Here is a 23,121-nt window from a genome sequence, read left to right on the forward strand (position 1 = left end):
CATCTTTGCTGCCACAGCACGGGGAACACCCGGCCCTGTGAAATCTGTCCAAGGTGGATTTCTTTAAAAACCTCTCCTGTTGCCTCATGCTTCCCAGCCCCCTTGGTGATTGCATTCTTTCCGTAGATTCCCCACCACCACTAACGTCCAGGCCAGCGGCCGACATTCACAACTCCACCCTGAGCCTCTCTTGTGACCTCCAAACCCTCATATTCACTGGTTTCTGCCACAGGTCCCCACCCCACCCCAGCCCGCTTCTCCCACATTCCTTGCTTCACTACGTCACTTGCTTGCTGATTCTGGAACCCTGGGAGTCCTCCTCGGCATTTTCGTCTTCCACAGCCCTGCACCTCACCACGGACGAGCTGTTGTTCGTTGCCCGCTCTGGCCCTCTCTCAAATTCATCTCGTTTTCTTTCTACCACCTTCAATCCAAGCCCCCCGTCTCTTGCTTAAACTCTTGGAATTTCCTTTCTACTGGTTGCTACCAGTGACTGTTTTCAGTTGCTTTCCTCAGAGAGTTTAGAGGCCTCCAAGGTGTAGAGCTTGTGAGCTCAGCCTCCGCCATATCTAAGCCAACATGGCTGCCTCCCGGATACCCTTCAGCTCTCTGAATGTACAAGGAGAAGCCAGGTGGGTCGGGAAGTGGTTCTGTTTGGTTTCTCCGACCCCCAGCCCCCGGGATGCTCTGGGTCTGCTTTGTCATCACCCGTGACCCTGATGTTCCGTGTCATTGGTCTTGCCCTGTGCCTCTGCCTTGGCCTCGGAAGTGACCCGCTGGTAATTGTGTGGACGCCAGCACGGGCACGTGGCGCTCAGCATCCCAGCGACTCTGGCCTGACCTGTGCCGCCTTCCCTCAGGACCACTATGACTGGGGCCTGCGGGCCATCAAGTCGGTGCTGGTGGTGGCGGGATCCCTGAAGCGAGGAGACCCTGACCGCCCCGAGGACCAGGTCCTGATGCGCTCCCTCAGAGACTTCAACATCCCCAAGATCGTGACCGATGATGTGCCAGTGTTCATGGGCCTGATTGGGGACCTCTTTCCTGCCCTGGATGTCCCTCGGAGGAGAGACCTCAACTTCGAAGCCTTGGTTCGGAAGGCCGTGGTGGAGCTGAAACTCCAGGCCGAGGACAACTTTGTTCTCAAGGTACATGGGGTTTCTCCCTCCCAAGTTCTTCTTGTCGCTCAACGCTTTTCTTGGATGATGGGTCGTCCTCAATCCAAAGGGTTGCCTTAGATGTACAAATATGTATCTACCTAGTAGGAATGCGTTTCAAGAGCTCTTTACTGGGGCACCCACCGTGCAGAATGTGTGGTGGGGAACGCGAGGGAAGGACGGGGCCCTGCCATCAGAAGGCTCACGATCCGGCAGAGGAACACGAGCCGTTCCGCTGCTGCTGCGCGTGTTGTTTTCCCGTGAACTACTTCAGACGTGATTTCAGAGCAATGATGAAATTGGAAGTCATGCTGGTTCTTAGGCAGTTTTCCGGGCTTGTGAATGTTCTGAAGTGGTCAGGGGCAAGCTTTCTCACAATTAAAGGAAGAAACACAAACAAACCCTGAGGGTGGCAGGCAGGATAATGTCTGCAGCCCAGTCCCCAGGATGTACGTTATGTTACATGGCAAGGGGAGATGAGGGCTGCAGGTGGAATGAAGCCTGCTAACGGGCTGACCTTAAGACGGGAGGATGATCATGGGTTACCTAGGTGGCCCTATATAATCGTGGTGGTCTTTAAGATTTAAGTTTATTTATTTTGAGAGAGAGAGAGATGGCACCAGTGGGGGAGGGGCAGAAACAGAGAATCCCAAGTAGGTTCCACACTGTAGGCATACAACCCGATGCAGAGCTAGAACTCACCAACCATGAGATTGTGATCTGAGCTGAAACCAAGAGTCAGACACTTGACCAACTGGACCACCCAAGTGCCCCATGACGGTGGTTGTTGTAAGTGAAACAGGGACACTGGAGGACGTGTGTCCAGGTAACTCCATAGTTAAAATTCCACCAGCCATTACTGACTTTGAAGGTGGAGGAGGGGGCCACGCACCAGGAAATGCGGGAGGCGTCTAGATGCTGGAAAAGGCAAGGAATGAATGCTCCCATAGAAGGCCCCAGAAGGGACGAGCCCTGTCAACACCTTGTTGCCCCACTTTGTGAGACCCACTTTGGACTTCTGACCACCTAAGCTGTGAGATAATGACTTTGGGTTGTTTCAAGCCAATACTTTTGTGGTAATTTGTTAGAGCAGCAACAGAAAATGAGTCTGCTTACCAGTACGTATAGAGTTTCAGGGAAAAAAAATCTGAAACTTCAGGGAAAGTATAATAGGTTTCGAGGCCTTTGGAGCCATGGTGGTTTCTACTATTTTCTGGAGGATGCTCAGGACAGGTGAAGACATTTCTCTCCTTGCATTAAAACAGTGGATTAAAGAGAAAGGCTCTGTCTAGAACAGATCTTTAATCATGATTAAAATGGTCTTTATTAGAAGTGAGTGCGCCCATGACCTACCTCTTGGAAAAGGAAGCACACAGGTACCCCAGTTGGGGCACCCGGCTGGCCTAGTCTGTGGAGCCTGGAACTCCTGATCACAGGGTTGCAAGTTCGAGCCCCACACTGGGCATAGAGATTACTTTTTAAAAATCCTATGAAAAAAAATAGGGGCACCTGGCTGGCTCAGTCAGAGGAGCATGTGACTCTTGATCTTGAGGTCGGGAGTTCGAGCCTCATGTTGGATGTAGAAATTACTAAGGAAAGTTGCACAATAAACTGTAAACCGTGGTTTATAAATAAAATATATAAATAATATAAAAACATTGAGAAAGATAGCGTGCAAGAGAGAGAAAAGATTGGCCAACATGAGGCAAGGAGCAAACGCTCTAGCGATTTAACTGTGCTAACATTTTTACTAGGATTAGGATGCATTGTCAAAATTTTTCGGGCTTTGGATACAAAGTTCTGCACTTTTTAAAAAAATGTTTTAACATTTATTTACTTTTGAGAGACAGAGACAGAGTACAAGCAGGGGAGGGGCAGAGAGAGAGAGGGAGACACAGAATCCGAAGCAGGCTCCAGGCTCTGAGCCATCAGCACAGAGCCCGACGTGGGGCTCAGACTCACAAACCATGAGATCATGACCTGAGCCGAAGTCGAATGCCCGCCCGACTGAGCCGCCCAGGCTCCCCTCTAAGTTCTGTCCCTTTTGACTGGTCCGCCCCAATCCCGTTTTTCCGTAAGTCTGTTATTTTTACTGAGCACCTTTGCAGACAGTCACGTTTTCAGGAGGCGTGACTGTTGTTTCAGTAGATGTATCTGCCCACAAGTACCTTGAATAATACCTTGAAGCAGGGTGTGACAGGTGCCACAAGAGAGGGTCCCAGGATACAGGAGCATGGCTGGATTGTTTTCCTATGCAGTGATATCTTTAGGAATTCTGTGAACGCTGCTTGAGAGCTCACAGGTGTCTTACTTTATGTATCACATCTGACCCTCCCCTGTCCCCCCTCCAACCACCGAGGCCAACGGAGCAGGTGAGATACTTTACAGATGAGGAAGCTGGACGGCCATTACTTCTGCAGGATCTGCCACTGAGGGTTTCATGAGCGAGAACGTGCTCCCCCTTGAGGACGTTAATGGACTAGGGGGACTTGTTCCTTCTATGCCCTGGGGCACCGTAAAAGCCTCCAGGAGGCTTTTCTAGCATGGAATACAATACAATTGGTTGAGATTAAGCCCCGGCGGCTGTATATAAATAGAATTGCAAATTGGTGTCTGCTCCCATCTCTGAGATTACATTTCACAGAGGAAAGCAAAACTTTACCTGGTCCTTCACAGCTGTGACTGTGTTTTGCCTGTCTGTCCCCACACCCAACCTCCCTCCTCCCAAGTGTGGCGGATAGACTTTTTCAAGGTAGAGGTGGGCTTGAAGGCCTTCCAGGTAGAAGAAAAGTGTCGGTGAAGGGCTAGACGGGGAAACACAGAGACGGTGTGAGCACTGGCAAGAAGTCCGGTGTCACTAGGAAAAAGGTAGCGGGGCCCGGGAGGGAGCCGTAGGACTCGAAGGGTCATATGGCAGCATGATATGGGGGGTCTTGAATGCCAGATCAAGGGCTTTCCTCGTAAGGGCTCCGATCCTCAGAGGGGAGGTAAATCCGACCAGGCTGCTGCTATGTAGGGCTCTGGGGCTGATGTCCCAGCATCAGAACTGTCCACATCTTCCTGGACGCTCTGCGAGTCTGCCGAGGCAACATGACCCTACTTTGCCACTTGCTACATTTTTTCCTACTCAGCTGGCCCCCGTTCTGCCCCTTCTTTCTCTCTCCTTTTTCATGATTGCTTTCTGCTCCTCTGATAAGACAGATTCTCCCTGTTAAAACATGCTGTCTCCCACCCACTTTTCGTCTGCGCCTTCCACCTGAACTCCTGAAAGTCAGTTCATCAGAGATACCTCGGGAGGCTCTGGATTGAGATGTCATCCTGAGATCCCCTGAAAAGCGATAGTATAGTTCTTTTTTTTTTTTTTTTTTTTTTTTTTTTTTAAGAAAAAGGAATAAGGAGTGTGGAAACTAGAAGGAGATGGTTCCATCAGTTCCTGGAAACAGGATGAAAGCAGGTGGACAGATCACACAGGGCAGGAGGGGCTACAGGCCAGAATCCACCCCGAGGGGGCCAGTCCACCCAAGCGGACCCCGGAGGGAAGCTCTGGGCTTGGAGTTGGTCGTGAAGGAGGGCAGGGGTGAGAAGAAGAACCAGCAACAGCCGAAGGGGGACCATTAAGTCTGTTTCCCTTATAATTTTGCCACCTGGTTCCCCACACTCTTCTCCCAGCTCTGCCTTCTAGTTCCAAATTCCCAAGAAGGCAGACCACATACAGCCAGGCATTTAACTCGCAGCCGGAAGGAAAAGTCTAAAGTAATCTAATTCTAGAGTAATCTAAATAAATCTAAAGTCTAAAGTAATCTAATAAACTCTTGGAGGGGGCGGCTATATCTGCTCTTGGGGTGTTGGTGCCCCAGTTTATGGCCTGTCTATTCCACTCGGGGCCCCTCAGCCTGAAGGCCAGTCACCTGCTTACTCACCTGCAAGGTCTATGGTCCACGTGTGCATACGTCCGCGAGCTCCCATCTCGGGAAGGCACCCCGAGCGTATCCACCTGCCCAGCCTCCTTGAAAACGCAGGGCAGCGATCTTCATTTAAACTTGAGGCTCACCGGATGCTGGAGAAAGCCAACAGCACGAGAGACAAAGGCAAGCTGACAGACACCCCCCCACACACGCACATGCTCATACCACACACACACACACACACACACACACACACACACACACACAGCAGCTGACTCCAGTGCAAGTAAGGAGGAGAACATTTTGAAAGTTCTAATTAGTATCCTTGAAGGAAATTAGGAAAATGATACCCATAAAAATGGAATGAGATGCTGTAAAAATAAATAAGTAAAAGAACCATCAAAGAATTGTAAAGAGCTCTTTGAAATGCGTAATTGTATCATTGATAACACAAAATGCAGTAAGGGGATTGGAAGGGGAAGTCAAGGAAATACCCCAGGAGGAAATTACGTATGGATGTGTGTAATTTTAAAAATGCATTTTTATATACATTTGTTTTTATTCAATATATGTTTTAATTTTTTAAAAAATGGTTATTTATTTTTGAAGGAGAGAGAGACAGAGCATGAGCAGGGGAGGGGCAGAGAGAGGGGAAGACACAGAATCTGAAGCAGGCTCCAGGTTCCGAGCTGTCAGCACAGAGCCCGACGCGAAGCTCAAACTCACAGCCGTGAGATCATGACCTGAGCCGAAGTCAGATGCTTAACTGACTGAGCCACCCAGGCACCCCTCAATATATGTGTTTTATAAGGATAAGAGATACTTATGTCTTTATTTATGTAGATATAATGTGTGTATAACAATACAATAGATATGATGTACAAAGAGACCGAAAATGCAAGAGTCCGGATAACAGAGAAGATTGATCTAGGTTATGCAACATGTGACCAATGGGAATTTTAGAAAGAACTTTCTAGAGCTGGAGAAACAGATGTTTGGTTTTGTTTGTATTTAAATTCCAGTTGAGGGGCACCTGGGTGGCTCAGTCAGGTGAGCATCCAACTTCGGCTCAGGTCATGATCTCACGGTGCGTGGGTTCGAGCCCCGTGTCGGGCTCTGTGCTGACAGCTCGGAGCCTGGAGCCTGCTTCAGATTCTGTGCCTCCCTCTCTTTCTGCCCCTCCCCTGCTCATGCTCTGTCTCTGTCTCTCCAAAATAAATGTTAAAAAAATTTGTTTTTAATTCCAGTTGACATACAGTGTAATATTAGTCTCAGGTATACGACAATATATTGATTCAGCACTTCCCATACATCACCCGATGCTCATCACTAACGTGCCCCCCTTAACCCCCATCCCTGACTTCACCCATCCCCCCGGCCACCTCCCCGCTGGTAGCCATCAGTATGTTCTCTATAGCTAAGAGTCTGTTTCTTGATTTGTCTCCTTTTATTCCCTTTACTCATTTGTGTCTCAAATTCCACGTTTGAGTGAGATCATACGGTATTTGTCTTCCTCTGACTGACTTATTTCGCTTAGTGTTATGTTCTCTAGCTCCGTCCACATCACTGCAAATGGCAAGATTTCATTCTTTTTTATGGCTGAGTAACATCCCATTGTATGTGTATACCACATCTTTATCCATTTCCTCCGTCAGTGGACATTCGGGTTGCTTCCATATCTTGGCCATTGTAAATAATGCTGCTATAGACATCGGGGTTATGCACCCTTTTGAATGGTACTTGAAGACATACTATGGAAAACTGAGGGTGAAAAATAATAACGCCATGGGTTTCAAAACATCAAGAATCAGAAAAAGAAACCTTAGCATTATAGCTGTCAGCAGACCTAGAAAGTAATCCATCCAAATCAGGGCAGGAAGTTCACAGTCTCCAACAAAAGACCTCAAAATGGATACGCTCAAGCAAGAATAGATCATCATGATGAAAGTTTATGCAATTTTATTAAACTTCTAAGGCAAATGTCTTTTATTTTAACAAAGAAAAAGGAAAGCAATTAGAACACCAAGAGAAAAAAGTCATGGTCTGAAACTTTTCTGAATATTTACTTATTTATTTTGAGAGACAGAGAAGAGGCGGGGAGAGAATTCTAAGCAGGTCCCATGCTGTCAGCACAGAGCCCAACACGGGGTCAAACCAGGAGATCATGACCTGAGCCGAAATCGAGAGTTGGATGCTTGAGTGACTGAGCCACCCAGGCATCCCCCAATTAAAAAAATTTTTTTTTTATGTTTTATTTTATTTTTGACAGAGATGGCATGTGTGGGGGAGGAGCAGAGAGAGAGAGGGAGACAGAGAATCCAAAGCAGGCTCCAGGCTCTGAGATGTCAACACAGAGCCCAACATGGGGTTCAAACCCAGAAACTGTGAGATCATGACCTGAGCCGAAGTCAGACGCCCAGACGCCTAACTGACTGAGCCACCCAGGCGCCCCCCAATTTTTTTTAAGTAAACAGAACCTGATATTGATCAACATATGGAGTGTAAGAAAAGAGTATCCATGGATTAATGCTGAGAACATCATGTGTCAGGTCATGACACCAGGCTCATAGAGAACACAACGCATTCCAGGCAACTACTTTCTTCTGCAATGAAAAATCTCTATGGCCATAAAAACACAAGTCATGATTGGTCTTCAACCCTTACAATCCCAGAAAATAGAGAAGGTCTAGATATATGGATAGAATGACATATAACTATTATCAAACATAGCAATGTAAGGGTATAATGCGTCTGGCTGAAGATAGGAGAGAAAGGGAAGGACAGGGATACTGTCAAAAGCTGATAGATTCATAATAGTTGGAGAATAGAAATGACCCATCCATCGGTTGATACACAGGTAATCAAATTGTGACCCACCTACACAGCGGAATTTGATTCAACCATAAAGGAAGGAAGGGCTGGTATGCACCACGGCACAGATGAGCCTTGGAAACGTCATGAGTAAAAGAGGCCATCCACAAAATACCACATATTGTTCTAGATCTGTTTGTATGAAGTGCCCAGAATAGTCTATAGAGGCAGAATGTATATCAAGGGCTGCCGGAGCTGAGGTAGGAGTCAGAGGTAAGGAGGGGCTACTCATGGTAAGGTTTTTCCTTTTGGAGTGAAGAAAATGTCTTAATGGTGGTGACAGTTGTACAGTCCCGTGAATATGCTCGAAAGCATCGAATGGTACACTTTAAAAGGGTGAGTTTTATGGTACTTGAATTCTATCTCAATAACACTGTAGAAGTGAATAAAAAGAAGTCAATAGAACTAGAGAGTGATTGTAAGTCTTTCAGGATCAGGGAAGCAGTCAGAAGTTGTTCATGGGAAAAAGAAATGATGTAGGAATAGAATACAGTCTCAGTTCGATAACCAGGGCTCCGTTTTCCCCTCCTTCATTTTTTTAATGCAATGCCCTCGGGCCAGTTTCATGCTTAAATCCTCCAAATGCTTTCTGTTGTACTTAGAATAAAATTCTGGGACGCCTGGGTGGCTTAGTTAAGTGTCCAACTTCGGCTCAGTTCACGATCTCACGGTTCATGGGTTCGAGCCCCGTATGAGGCTCTGTGCTGACAGCTCGGAGCCGGGAGCCTGCTTCGGACTCTGTGTCTCCCTGTTTTTCTGCCCCTCCCCCTCTCATTCTCTCCCTCTGTCTCTCTCTCTCTCTCTCAAAAAAAACCTAAGCAAACAAAAAAAGAATAAAATTCCAAGTCCCCGTTCCTGCACATCTGACCTCTGCTTACCACTCTTACACTCTCCCCCACCCCACCTTTCTTTCCTGTTCCTTGAGCCCTCCAGGCTCACAGCTGAAACCTGAGGGTTTTGTACTCACTGTCCCCCTACCTGGAACATCGCCCAGAGATCTTCACGTGGCCGACTCTCTTGCCTGCATATATTAGCTTTAGATGGCAGCTCCCACAGGCCCTTCCCAACACTCTCCTTATCTGGAAAGATCCTGCGTTAAGTCCCTGAAGGACGCGAACGAGAGCCAGCATTGAGAATCCCCTTTTGGGTGCTTTTGGACCCTGACTCAGAGTTCTAGCAACAGCTGGGGACAGAGGAGAGAAAAATAAGGATTCCATGGAGAGCAAAACTCAGTATCTCAGTAAATCAGTCTGCCACAGTGGAAGCTAATCATCTTGCTCCCCAAACAGCCACTCATCCGCTACCTTTATAGTGAGCTCAGTAGTGCCACTCTCCTCCTGATCCCCCAGAACTCATTTTAACACCTGTATCACTTAATTGGTTTAAAATAGACAAATTATGGGCTCCTGGGTGGCTCAGTCCATTAAGCATCTGACTCTCGATTTCGGCTCAGGTCATGATCCCAGGGTTGTGGGACTGAGCCCTGCGTCAGGCTCTGCACTGAGTGTAGAGGCTGCTTGAGATTCTCCCTCCCTCCCTCTCTCTTTTCCTTCTCCCTCCCTCTTCTTCTGTCTTCCTCTCTCCCTCTTCCTGTCTCCTTCTGCACCTCTCCCCTGCTTGTGCTCTCTCTGTCTCTCTCAAATTAAAAAAAAAAAAAATTAGAGCAATTACTTTTTATCATTTTTGAAAAACGGGAAATAAATAAAACGTATGGGGAAAAATCTTTGTATTGTTCCACTGTTGTGTCAATATCCAGTACATTACCTCTTCGGTTTACTTAACTCAGCCATTAAGGATCTTATAGTGCAAAATATAGTTGATCTAGAGGTGCCTGGGTGGCTCAGTCAGTTGAGTGTCCGACTTCAGTTCAGGTCATGATCTCACAGTTCATGAGATCGAGCCCCACATCAGGCTCCATGCTGACGGTGCAGAGCCTGCCTGGGATTCTCTCTCTCCCTCTTTCCCTGTCTCTCCCCTGCTCAATGTTCTCTCTGCCCCGCCCCCCTCTCAAAAATAAATACACTTAAAAAAAAATTTTTAATAAAATACGCTTGATCTATATTAAAGTTTGAACATCTTAGCCCAAGATGTATAAGACCTTTCACAATAGGGGCTGCCCGGCCCTTCCAACCATCCTTCCCATTTTCAGCAAATACTTGTTCAATGCTTGGTGTTTGCCAGATTCTCTGCTAGACACTGGAAGTAAAAAGATAAATTCATGGGGTGCCTGGGTGGCTCAGTCGGTTAAGCATCTAACTTCGGCTTAGGTCATGATCTCATGGTTTGTGAGTTCAAGCCCCGCGTCGGGCTCTGTGCTGACAGCTCAGAGCCTGGAGCCTGCTTCGGATTCTGGGTCTCCCTCTCTCTGTGCCCCTCCCTGCTCGCTCTCTCTCTCCCTCCCTCTTTCTCTCAAAAATAAACATTAAAAACTTTTTTTAAAAAAGATGAGAAATCCCTCCTAGCCTGCCTTCAATGGGCTTAGAATCTCATAGGGAGAGGAGTAACCCCTGCGGCACTGATGAGTACCAGAATGTAGGTACCTACAGGCTGAGGGACGTCCAGGTCTGGGCAGAAGAAGCAGGAGAAAGGAGAAGGTCTGAATCAAAAGTACCCTGTCTTGAAAGGTGCAGACTCGGGAAAGAACATCGTTAAAGAATCCCAGTTGTCTCCCTGGAATGTGCGTGCTGGGGGGAGGGGAGATGGGCCGGAAGCTGACTTGGGCCCGTCTGCAAAAGGACCTCGTCAGCCAGTCTGAGGATTTGGGGTTTCCTCACCAAAGCTCTGGAGAGCTACTAAAGGGACAGAGTGATGGTAGTGACGTGATCAGATTTTCATTCCAGGGGATGTACCCCCACAACGGTGTGGAAAGGCCAGGCTGGAGGCAAGCCAGAACAAGAGCCGTAAGGGCTCCAGTGCCACCGTTGTCCCCAAGGGACTCCTTGACTCCAGGCTCATCAAAACATCTGGCCACCCACATCGTGCTCTGTCACACCACAAGCCTTTGTCTGTGCCCTTACCTCTGCTTGGAATATTCCCCCCACCCCCACTATTCATCTTCTTGGCAAACCCACCCCTGGAGCCCAGTTCAAATCCCCCCTCCTCTGTGAAGCCTTTCTTGTTCCCTCTATCTGTACAAAATCAACTGTTTCTTCCTATCTGTTCCCATGGCACTTCACAAATCCCTCGATCACGGCAAACCATTATGCTTCCCCATTAGCCTAGAAGCTCACGGAGGAGGCCAGGGACGTCCTCTCTGAACCTCCCTCCGCCTGCCCCGCTCTCCGGCACTTAGTTGGTGACTAATAATTATACGACTGAATGACGAGCAAGTACGTTGCCCCCACACTTAGGACCCCTCGCTCGGATCCCTTCCTCTGTTGACATCGGGTCTCACCTTGGGGACCAGCCTGGCCCCACGGATGAGCGCTTGGGATGCAAGTGCAGAGGTTGGTCCCTTTGGCTGATAACGTCGTGTCTCCCCAGGTGGCCCAGCTGGAGGAGCTCCTGGCAGTGCGGCACTCGGTGTTCGTGGTGGGCAACGCTGGGGCCGGCAAGTCTCAGGTGCTCAAATCCTTGCACAAGACCCATCAGATCATGAAGCGTCGCCCCGTCTGGGTGGACCTCAACCCCAAAGCAGTCACAAACGATGAGCTCTTTGGTGTCATCAATCCAGCTACCAGAGAATGGAAGGATGGTAAGACCATGGGCAGGCTTGAGTCTACAGCCAGGGGCAAACTTCAGAGGGAAGGACGCTGGCCCGCTCTGTACGGAGTGGGAGAAGGAGGTGAAAAGAATCAGAGAAAGGAAGGCACTGATGTGGGCTCGGAGGGGAACCTCAGCCTTTGGGATAGTCTCTTTCCTTGGGGACCCTTCCAGCTGCTCCGTGAGAGAGGGCATCGAAAGAGGAGAGACGAGGCAGGCATTCTCAGCCAGGGTTCTGAGATTTTAGAGCACAAGTCAGAGTCCGCTCATTGCTTGGCAGGTGGAATGAATACGCGGGAGGGATGGGGAGGCCCGCAGCTCATTCCCCAAAATGCTGTAGCGTCTCACAGTGGACACCTGTTCCTATCGGCACAGCCCCAGGAGTGATGGGGAGACATCACTACAGAAGACGCCATTCATCACCACCGCGGGCGGGACCCAGAACCACGATCCCGTCTCTAGGGATTCAAAGGGTCCCAAATCCCAGTTCGCTTAGTACTAAGCCCGGGGTCGCCTTCTAAGATATAAGAATCACTGGTAGATGCCAGAAGGAGGCACTGTCACTGGGAGAGAGCTGAAAAGAAAACTCTGAGCCCATAGGACCTCTTTGTAAAACCCACGTGGCTTCCAGAATGAGGACCTCTCAGCTCCCTCCTCCTGTCTCAATGTCTGACTGCATCATGGTCTGGCTGCCTGGATTCCTCTCGTTTAGGGCCCTCAGTCAGGGGCCTAGAACAAGGGGGTTTGATGGGCAACCTGTCCGATTTTTATTTCACTGACCCTTAATGAGGCTTAGCATTTTTTCCTCCTTACCGGCCTTAGTAATGGACTCTTGTGATTTTCTTTCCACTTACGATTTTCTTCTCCGCTTGTACGCATTCTTTATACGTCAGAGATATTACCCCTGTATCTGTTGGGTGCATTGCTAATGGTTTCTACCATTTGTCTACAGGCACTTCATGACATATTTACCATCCACTTTTTAAAAGACAGAATTTTGTCTGCCCATTCTTTTTAGCACCTGGGATTCCTGTTTGGTTTATTACGCTCTCTCATGCTCAGCAGTAGATACAGTATCATGAATGTGGTCCTAAACATTATTTTTACATGAACCTTTTTTTTTTATCCATCTGGAATTTATTTTGGAGCTTGGTGTGAGGTAAGATAGAGAATCAACTTTATTTTCTTCCAAATGGATAATTGAAAGTGGCAGGACCGCTCATTAAGCAAACCATCCTTTCTTCCTGAATGTAAATACCAGCCTGTTTTATACGCCGGGATCCGATTCTGAGTTTTCTATTCTGTCCACTCGTTATTTATCTAATCCTATACAAATTATGATTCTACTCCGTTCACAGTCATTTTAATGTTTGTTTGTTTATTTTGAGAAACAGCGGGGGAGGGGCAGAGAAAGAAAGAGAATTTCAAGCAGGCTCGGTGCTGTCATCACAGAGCCCTATGTGGGGCTCAAACTCACAAACTGTGAGATCATGCCCTGAGCTGAAACCAAGAGTCGGACGCTTAACTGACTGAGCCACCCAGGCACCTTGTTCATAATCATTTTATAACATTTTAATGTCTGATGACATAAGTCTCCTCAATATTCTCTTGTAATTTTCTTGGCTGGTCCCAGGCACTTAGTATTCCGTATTAAATTTAAGCTCGCATAATATAATTCAGACTTTAAGCTCTGTGGGAATTTTAATTAAAATTTTATTAAACATACAGTATTCATCAAATCTGGAGACGTTGGCAAGGAAGATTTATAATAATCATAAATCTGTATTCATGAAAAAAGAACGTCCATGTAGATGGAAGGCAACATTTTAACATTTTCTAGGGAAGCTTGATAAAAATAGAAATGTGATAGATAACATTACTTTCTCTTGTTCAAAACTAGATAGATCCTGTAACAGAAAAATAAGCATACTCTGAGAGAAATTGAAAAAAATACATCATCAAACTCAATATAACATCTAGTTTTAGAACATTGGCATCTTGTAAGTAGAAAATATCCTGTTCTTGGTCGGTTCATGGGACATTTACAAAAATTTGAAGTTTAATTGGGTCCAGAAGAAACTGCAGTGAATTGAAAAGTATCTGTTTCCAAGCCACATTGTCTGATAATAATGCAATAGAAGTAGAAACAGACAACAAGAAAGTGGCCAAAAATAATTGTGCTGCTTACACATCAGGAGATGCTCACTTAACCCCTAGATGAAAGAAAAAAAAAAAAAATACACGGCATCCCTTCTCAGAAGCAGTAAAAAGAACATACAGAAAACAACAGGGTCATGTCTGAAACCAACAGACAGGAGCTCTAGACTTTTATTTTTGAAGGTGGTCTAGAAATGAAGGAAGTCAGTGTCTATCATAAGAAATTATTCAGACTGATAGACTGAAGCTGAAGAGAACGGGGAAGAAGAAACTTAATAAAGATACAATCTGAAATTAATGGGAAGGAACAAAGAAATTATAGGATAAATAAAACGTGCTTATGGATTCTTTGTAAAGACCGGAAGCCCGCTGTGAGCATGATTGATGGGAGGAAAAAGAGTAAAATGTAGCTGATTAAGAATTAGTAGCTGTAAGAGCAAATAAAGATTAAAATGGAAGAGATCACTTAATTATATGATACATGTTAGGAAAACTAGGAGAAAAATGATCCTTTAGCAAATTATAATATGAAGGAAGTTTACTCAACAGGAAACAGAAAACGAGTAAATGGGTGAAAAGGAAAATTTAAAAAGCGGGGAAAAAAAAATTCCAAAATGATAAAAAAGGACACCTCTCAGTTCATTTTATAAAACCAGAATAACCTTGATATCAACTTTATGTAGAACCAAAAACAGCCCAATTTCACTTACTAATATAGATTCAGGGGGCACCTGGGTGGCTTAGTTGGTTGAGCGTCCAACTCTTGATTTTGGCTGAGGTCATGATCCTAGCAGGGTTGTGGGATTGAGCCCTGTGTTGGGCTCCATGCTGAGCACGGAGCCTGCTTAAGATTCTCTCTCTCTCTCTCTCTCTCTCTCTCTCTCTCTCTGCCCTGTCCCAACTCGCTCACTCGCTCTCTCTATCAAAGTAAACAGGCGCTAAAAATTCAGTAGCTGTTCCTAATTTTTAAAAAATTTTTTTTAACGTTTATTTATTTTTGAGACAGAGAGAGACAGAGCATGAACGGGGGAGGGTCAGAGAGAGGGAGACACAGAATCTGAAACAGGCTCCAGGCTCTGAGCTGTCAGCACAGAGCCCGATGTGGGGCTCAAACTCACGGACCGCAAGAACATGATCTGAGCCGAAGTCGGCCGCTTAACCGACTTAGCCACCCAGGCGCCCCCCTAATTTAAGAATTCTAAGTAAAATAGGAATAGAAGGAAATCCCTTAAATATAATAAATCTAAATCTTTATCAATAAATCTTTAAAGCCAAAAGAGGGGACAAAGGCATTCTGAATGATGAGGAACTAAAGCCATTTCCATTAAAATCAGGGATAATACAGGGAGAACGATTACCAACCTTATTATTCAGCATGGCTTGGTGTGGGATTGTAGACAATGCAGTAAGACAAGAAAATGGAATAGATAGTATAAGTTAGAGGAAAGGAAAAAAATAATTATCTTGCTGATTATACAACTTTGTACCTAGAAAATTCAGGAGACATTTTGAAAAAAAAGAATCACTAAAATTAATATGAAAATTTACTAAAGGGGTGCCTGGGTGGCTCAGTCAGTTAAGCATCTGACTTCGGCTCAGGTCATGATCTCACAGTCTGTGGGTTTGAGCCCAGCATCGGGCTCTGTGCTGATGGCTCAGAGCCTGGTGCCTGCTTTGGATTCTGTGTCTCCCTCTCTCTCTGCCCCTCCTCTGCATGTGCTCTGTCTGTCTGTCTGTCTCTCTCTCTCTCTTTCAAAAAATAAAAAAAAAATTAAAAAATTTACTGAAGGTAACTAAGCATACAATAAATACATAGAATTCGATAGCTTTTCTCTGTGCTGGCTGAAAAGGGCAATACAGAAAAAAAAATGCCATTCACAATAGCAATAAAACTATGAATTATTTAGGAATACATTTAGCCAAAGAGGTGCATCGAATGAAAATACTGTAAAACTTTATGAAGGAACACGAAGAAACGTTGGAAGAAATGAAAAACACATACCACGTTATTGATTAGGAAAGCTTAATATCACGAAAATAGATTCTTTACAAATTAAGAGATAAATTTTGTGTGATGCCAGTTAGATTCACATTGGCCCTTCTCTCAAAGCCTGGGCAGTAATCAGAAAAGATGAAACCTTACCTAAAAAGCTTTAAGGTAATTCTGTCATGTCCCAGTTGCCTATTGAAATGATTCTTAGGGCCCCTCGTCACCCAAGCCAGACCATCAGATTTTGTTTTCATTTTGCTCTTGTTCTTAAAAGTCAGACAGAAGCACAGAGAAAGGAGCATCTTAGCACTCACTATCAGATTTTCCATAGATCAAAATCCAAATCCAGTCCTGACCTGTCTCTTCCATTTACACCTTCTTCTGGGTGTTGTAGCCAAGAGGGAAAGGCTGTCTGACGAGAAATAGGACTGATGATGAGGTGGATGGTAAGCTGTCCGTACTTCCTTTCAGGACTCTTCTCTTCCATCATGCGGGAGCTTGCCAACATCACCCACGATGGGCCCAAGTGGATCTTACTGGATGGCGACATAGATCCAATGTGGATTGAGTCTCTGAACACCGTCATGGATGATAACAAGGTATCACGGGCGTAGGGAAATGCCCAGGCCATCCCTAATCATCCAGGAAACCAGTCCCCCCGGGCCCATTTGGAAATCTCGATCCCCCACAAGGGCTGGCCCCGAGTAAGGAATTGCTACAGGGGTTGTTTTTTTTTTCTTTAATTTTCCCCAGGTTTACTGAGATCTAATCAACATAGAACATTGTGTAAGTTTAAAGCGTGCAAGGTGCTGATTTGAAATATGTGTATATTGTAAAAATGATGGCCACCATAAGGTAGTCAACGGCTTTATCACATAACTACCGGATGTATGCGTACTCACATGCTTACTGCATTTTTAGCATTGTTGTAACCGTCTTCACGATCTTCTGCATGTAGGTTAATTTAAAACTCAGAGCTGGAAGGAATCTGAAGTCATCTATTCAAATCTTCTTTCTTAAGTTTTTGCTCTCTTGTAAATAAGGACACTGAAGGTCAGAAACATTCCGAGCCTGTCGGGCGTCCTCCATGGTGGCAAACCTTGATCCGTGGAGAGTATGTTTTATTTTTCGTAAACCAGGAAATCTCGTACCAATAAAGTGGTGGCTCCTGAATTTGTTCAGAAGGTACATTAGGGTTGGAAGCGTTGGGATGGTTTCGACATTTATAGAACCATTAAAATAAACGTGCACTTGCCCGGAAGGACTACTTTACTTATTTTTTATTGTAGTGCAGTTGACACACGATGTTACGTGAGTTTCAGGTGCACGACATGGTGGCTGGACAGCCCTCTCCGTTAGCGACAACACTACCACCATACAATGCTATCGCAGTGGCATTAGCTATACTCCCTGCGCTGTGCCTCTCATCCTGTGACTTACCTGTTCCATAGCTGAAAGCCTGTATCTCTCTCCCCTTCACCCCCTTTGCCCACCCTTCACCCCCCTTCGCTAGAGGGACTACTTTAAAAGAAATGGCAATTTCAATGAAGCCTAAGCTCTTCTCTTTTCTTTTCATTTTTTAAAATTTTATTTATATATTTTGAGAAAGACAGAGACCACATGATCTGGGGAGGGGCAGAGAGAGAGAGAGAGAGAGAGAGAGAGAGAGAGAGAGAATCCCAAGCAGGCTCCACGCTCTCAGCTCAGAGCCCGATTTGGGGCTCAAACCCACAAAACTGTGAGATCATAACCTGAGCTGAAACCAAGAGTGAGACGCTCAACCAACTGAGCCACCCAGGAGCCCCTGAACTCTTTTTTTTTAATAACTTTGTTATTCCATATGGTCTAGCTCATTCAAATCATTGGCATCCATTTAAACTTTTTATAGAGTTGATTTTTTTTTTGGATGCATTTACACACACAAGGATGGAGGTCACAGGGGGGCAATAGGAAAGGGGATAGAGGATTCTTGTAGAAAATTTAGAAAATACTTATCATAAAGAGGAAAATAATCGTCCTTAATCCCTACCAGGAATAATCAGCCAAATCCAGAGACCCCCACCCCACCCCCCGACCCCAGCTGATCACGTGTCCTCACTCCTTCCTTCCTACCTTGGCGTATCCCTCCCTGTTGCCAGGTGCTGACCCTGGCAAGCAACGAGAGGATCCCCCTGAGTCCCACGATGAGGCTGCTGTTTGAGATCAGCCACCTGCGCACGGCCACCCCAGCAACGGTCTCCAGAGCAGGTATCCCCCAGGAAACGAGAAAACCCGCAGAGCCGCGCCCTTGAACACAGGCGCCTCTGGCATCACGTGTGATGTGGCTGTCTCCCAAGGAAGGTCCGAACGGGAGCCACCCGTGCATCATGGGAAACTCTGACCTGATTCCCAGCCCGAGTCTGTGTCCACGAGGGTGGCCAGGCGCTCCCAGGCCAGGGCCATGGGATTTTCTTCATTCAGAGATGGGAAGGAAAGGGTCCCTGAGCTGGACAACTGTCCTGTGCACAGAAGTGCCTGGAACGAGGCTCCTTGTAGGCCAGTTCTAGCCTCCACGGCAGTGGTGACAACCCAGCATCGAAGTTCTCACTACCTCCTGGTGAGAAATGACAACTTCATACCTTAACTTAACCTCTGGCTCCACGGCCAAACTGATGGGCACAGACTGGGGCACAGGAGAGCAGATTTGATGTCTCCCCTAACACCAGAGTTCCTTCCAGGAACGCATGCTGAGGCTGTGAACGCGGGCAGGAGAATAGTCTCTCTCTGTATCTATTCATGTCCTAGGGCCGCTGTTATAAGTCACCATGAACTCGATGGCTTCTAAGACAACAGACGTTGATTCCCTCCCTAGGGGAGAACCTGCCTTTGCTTCTTCCCGCTCAGGCTGGCGGCCCCATGCCTCCAACCTCCACCACCATATCCACGCGTCCTTCTCCTCTGTGTGTGTCTTGTCTCTTCTGTCTCTTATAGGGACACTTATAAATGTCCCACGCACATAATCTAAGATGATCCCGTCAGGAGATCCCTAATCACATGTGCAAAGGAAGGCCCTTTTGCTGAATAAGGTCACGTCCACAGGCTCCAGTTTCCTCCTGAGCCTAGACTTGGCCCTACGATCCTTGGCAACACTGCTTTCTCTCAGCTCTTCTCAGGCCATCGGGTAGCAACCCTACTTACCCTCTCAGACCTCGGCCAGGCCTCTGTTTCTTTGAAGTCCAGTCCTCTGTACGTTTTCTACACAGAGAAAGTAACTCCGTGGGCTGAGGAATATAGTGGCATTTATGGAAACGTAACCAAATTCTTGACGTTCCCAGGAATCCTGTACATCAATCCCACGGACCTGGGCTGGAACCCTCCCGTGAGTAGCTGGATTGACAAGAGGGAAGTCCAGACAGAGAGAGCCAACCTCACCATCCTGTTTGACAAGTACCTCCCGACCTGCTTAGACACACTCAGAACCAGGTAGGCCGGGAAACACGGAAGGTGACTATTTATTTATTTTTAATGTTTGTTTAATGTTTGTTCTTGCCTCCAGCGAGAATATTACACGTGTCCACAGAGTGGGGGGGGGGGGGGTCCGAGGTTTGCAACCCGCTTTCTTGCCAGTGGACGCGTCCTTCTGGGTGTCAGGCGCCCGGCCTCGTAGTTGAGCCCAGCCCAGCCATCCAAGGTCGGTGCCGGGGAGGCGACGTGACACAGGGACCCGTCATTCCTGAACATTCAACAAGTTAGGGCCAGGACTGCGTTTCCGGGGAATTGAGGCCGCTGCTCAGAACGACCCCTGACTCTGTGGTTCACTGGCCTGTGGCGCCCCAGGGTGGAGCAGAGCTGGCCGGCGTGGGGGCCGAGGTGGAAGGGACCTCCGCACCCCCTGTCCTGCCGCATGCCCCACCCCTTGCCCGATACAACCTGTCTCTAAGAGTTAGGCCATTTCCCTTTCTGGACAATTAGAAGAAGAGATGCTAAACTCTGTGTGTGTGTGTGTGTGTGTGTGTGTGTGTGTGTGTGTGTGTGTGCGCATGAGTGTGTGCACGAGTGTACAAGCATACGAGCATGTGTACAAGCCTCTTCACCAAGCTGTGAGGATGCTGAGTGTATTCTGTGCATCCAGAGGCCGCTCACCCAATCTCCTAACTCTGTGGCCATCGAGGAAGAAACGCGGCCACGGCTTGGGTGCTAATTAACGTTGGCCCCGATACCACCAGGCTGTGGGGCGTGTGCACGATAGTCTTCACGTTGAACAAGCGGGCCGCACAAGGGATGATGGTACAGCAGCTTTTGTGTCCCGCCGAGCCTTCAGAGCCGTTTTGTGCGGCTGGTTCACTCCCGCCCCCTCCCCCCACCCGGAGGGAATCTGGGGCCACATTCGTGACTTTTCTGGTCATTCTGCAAGAAGGCGTGTTGTTGCTTCCGGTCACGAACACGTGAAAACTTTAAAAACCAAACTCCATTTACGAGGAAGGCTTCTCCTGCCCCCACCTCCACCCCCACCCCGCTCAGGCCCGCTTCCTGCCGTCCACCTGCAGTGGCGAGGGTGGGGGAGTCCCCGACAGCTTCTCTCCTTACTCCTCTGGTCCCCGCCCCCCACCCATCACCAGCTGTAGCTTCTGACCCCTCAGATCGAAAGGGGACAGAGGAGAGCAAGGGCAGGAAGGGTCTTAACGGCTGGTACTGGCATGGCCTCGTTACCCTAAGCGTGGCAGGTTTGAAATCAGACTCTTGGGGCGCCTGTGTGGCTCAGTCGGTTGAGCGTCCGGCTTCGGGGTTTGTGAGTTCGAGCCCCGTGTCGGGCTCTCTACAGTCAGCCCGGAGCCTGCTTCGAATCCACTGTCCCCAGCTCTCTGCCTCTCCCCTGCTTGTTCTTTCTCTCTCTCTCTCTCTCTCTCTCTCTCTCTCTCTCTCTCTCTCTCACACACACACACACACACACACACACACACACACACTCACATAATAAATCTATAAACTTGAATCAGTAAAACAAAAACAAAACAAATTTTTAAGTACAAAAACTAGGCCACAGAAGAGTGAGGCGTATTTTCAGAAGACGAGCTCCGTCAAGTAAGTCATGATTGTATCTATAATAAGCAGCTGTCCGGGCCCACTCTGCCTCCCCGCCCGTAAGACTCGGGTTCCCGAGGAAATGTCTTCAGTGTGTGTGTTTGATTTGAGGGAACTTCTTTGAGCCAAAGGCAGGGAAGGACCAGCCTCGGCACTGCGCTGACTCTGGGAGGGCTTTTGACACTCGGGGAAACCGGAATGGTTCCTTGTTCCGTCGCAGTGGCCTGTACTCCCTGAGGACTGAGGGGGGCGGTCACTGTTCAGAGAAGGGAAGAGCAGCGGGGGAGGGTATCGGAGGGAAGGGTGATGAGAAGGGACCTTCTCGGAGCACCACGGGCCCCTTCTTGGTCGGGAGAGCTGACCCAAAAGTAGGCGGTGAGAACAAAGGCTTCGGTAGCACCTCGTAATCCCAGGGATCCTGACAGGTCACGAGTGCCCCCAAAACAAGTGGGTGCCGAGACTGTCCAGCAAGCCTCTAGGAGAGAATCCCGTATGTCAAAGAGCATCTCTGGGTCTGTCCCTGCAGGTTCAAGAAGACGATTCCAATCCCGGAGCAGAGCATGGTTCAGATGCTGTGCTACCTTCTCGAGTGTCTCCTGACCGCAGAGGACATCCCTGCAGACTGCCCCAAGGAAACCTACGAGCTCTATTTCGTGTTTGCCGCCATCTGGGCTTTCGGCGGAGCAATGGCCCAAGATCAGGTAAGAGGAGATGCCGGGCTTGACGCCCACGTGCAAGTCCGCCGTGGCCAAAACCAGCGTTCCAGCAAAGATGCGGAAAACAGGACCGCGGAATGTCAGAATCAATCTGAAGGCATCGGGCTGTTTTGTTATCTATCCGTCGCTCTGCCAGAGACGTCGGTCCCCACAGAAGGGCCCTTTGGAGCGAGACCGATGAGATCGGGCTAGGTTTTGAGCTCTTGCCTTTTGGGTTGGTGGTGCATCCGATGTCGTGGAAAGCCACGGTGTTTTGGAACAACTGGCGGTATAAGTACGCTACTTTGCAAGGGGATGTGTTTTATAGACGGAACGATGCTGTGCTGTAGAGGCTTGAGAGGGAGGAATCCCTTTAGCGTTCCAGAACAAGCACGTACAACTCCGTCCCCGGCCAGAGTGTTAGCCAGCACTGTCCACAGAAGCTTGGACCAAAGGTTAATTGACATCTAGGGGTGGGAAACCAAATCAGTATTTATCTCATGGTTCTGGCTCCCTGTAGCCTCATGTTTAGGGGAAGGGATGTTGGCTTGGGGTATCTTGGCATCCTATTCTTTTTAAAAAGAGAAATTAAGTGTTTTTTTTATTTTTGAGAGACAGAGTGCAAGCAGGGAAGGGGCAGAAAGACAGGAAGACACAGAATCCCAAGCAGGCTCCAGGCTCCGAGCTGTCAGCACAGAGCCTGACGCGGGGCTCGAACCCACAAACTGTGACACCATGACCTGAGCCGAAGTCAGTTGCTTAACTGACTGAGCCACCCAGGCGCCCCAGTGGCGTCCTACTCTTTAACCCTTCCTATATCCCCAGACGTTTTGTCGGCTTAGTTTCTTCCAAATGAAAAGTTCTCTATCTAGAAACCTCACTTCCAAGGTTGGGCAACCCAGTCCTTTACAGCCGACTCTAGCAATCAGGCAGGGTCATTATAGGGGCTTCAGACACGGACTCTGCTTTCGAATTGTAACTTTGCCACTTGATACTGGGGGGCTTTGGACAAATGGCTTCACCTCTCTCTACCTTGCTGCTCACGTGTGTACAGAGGCAGGGGTGAGGACAGCGGTGCACAGCATCTAGGGTGGTCATGAGGAGTCAAGGAAAGGATACTGTTCTGATCGTCCAACACAGATATGTGCAGAGCTCTTTGGGTTAAATCGTGCTGGCACACGTTATGTGCTTATTATTCATATTCTCGCACCGTGAATATTCAGTTTCATAGCAAGTGTCTGGTGCCCCCCTCACAGCAAGGGGTCAAACAGACCCACGGTGGGTGGAGAGTTATGATTTACTCTTTCCAGTCTGGGTTGATGTGGGGCTCTTCCGAGGAGAGAGGTAAAAAGCGTCAGTCTCCCAGGGCAAAGCCATGTTCTAGAATCCAAAATGGCGGCGAGCTGGGAGAATTTGCAATGAATTTATTTTTTAAATGTTTATTTATTTATTTCGAAGGGAGGAGAGGCAGAAAGAGAGGGAGAGAGAGAGAGAGAGAGAGACAGACAGAATCCCAAGCAGGCTCGATGCTGTCAGCACAGAGCCCGACGTGGGGCTCGATCTCACGAACCGTGAGATCATGA

General features: G+C 47.8%; 1 protein-coding gene across 1 annotated transcript in view; it reads left to right on the forward strand.

The window, feature by feature from the left end:
• The window catches only part of DNAH9 (dynein axonemal heavy chain 9), a 332,476-nt gene that overhangs the window by 131,875 nt on the left and 177,480 nt on the right, over positions 1–23,121 (forward strand). The window contains exons 31-36 of the mRNA XM_042967844.1: positions 861–1,148; positions 11,417–11,627; positions 16,254–16,381; positions 17,921–18,029; positions 19,097–19,244; positions 21,370–21,544. Of these exons, the coding sequence (XP_042823778.1) occupies positions 861–1,148; positions 11,417–11,627; positions 16,254–16,381; positions 17,921–18,029; positions 19,097–19,244; positions 21,370–21,544 (1,059 nt within the window). The remainder of the gene's footprint in view (positions 1–860; positions 1,149–11,416; positions 11,628–16,253; positions 16,382–17,920; positions 18,030–19,096; positions 19,245–21,369; positions 21,545–23,121) is intronic.

Source organism: Panthera tigris, chromosome E1, assembly GCF_018350195.1.
Source record: "Panthera tigris isolate Pti1 chromosome E1, P.tigris_Pti1_mat1.1, whole genome shotgun sequence".
In the NCBI taxonomy this organism is placed as follows: Eukaryota; Metazoa; Chordata; class Mammalia; order Carnivora; family Felidae; genus Panthera; species Panthera tigris.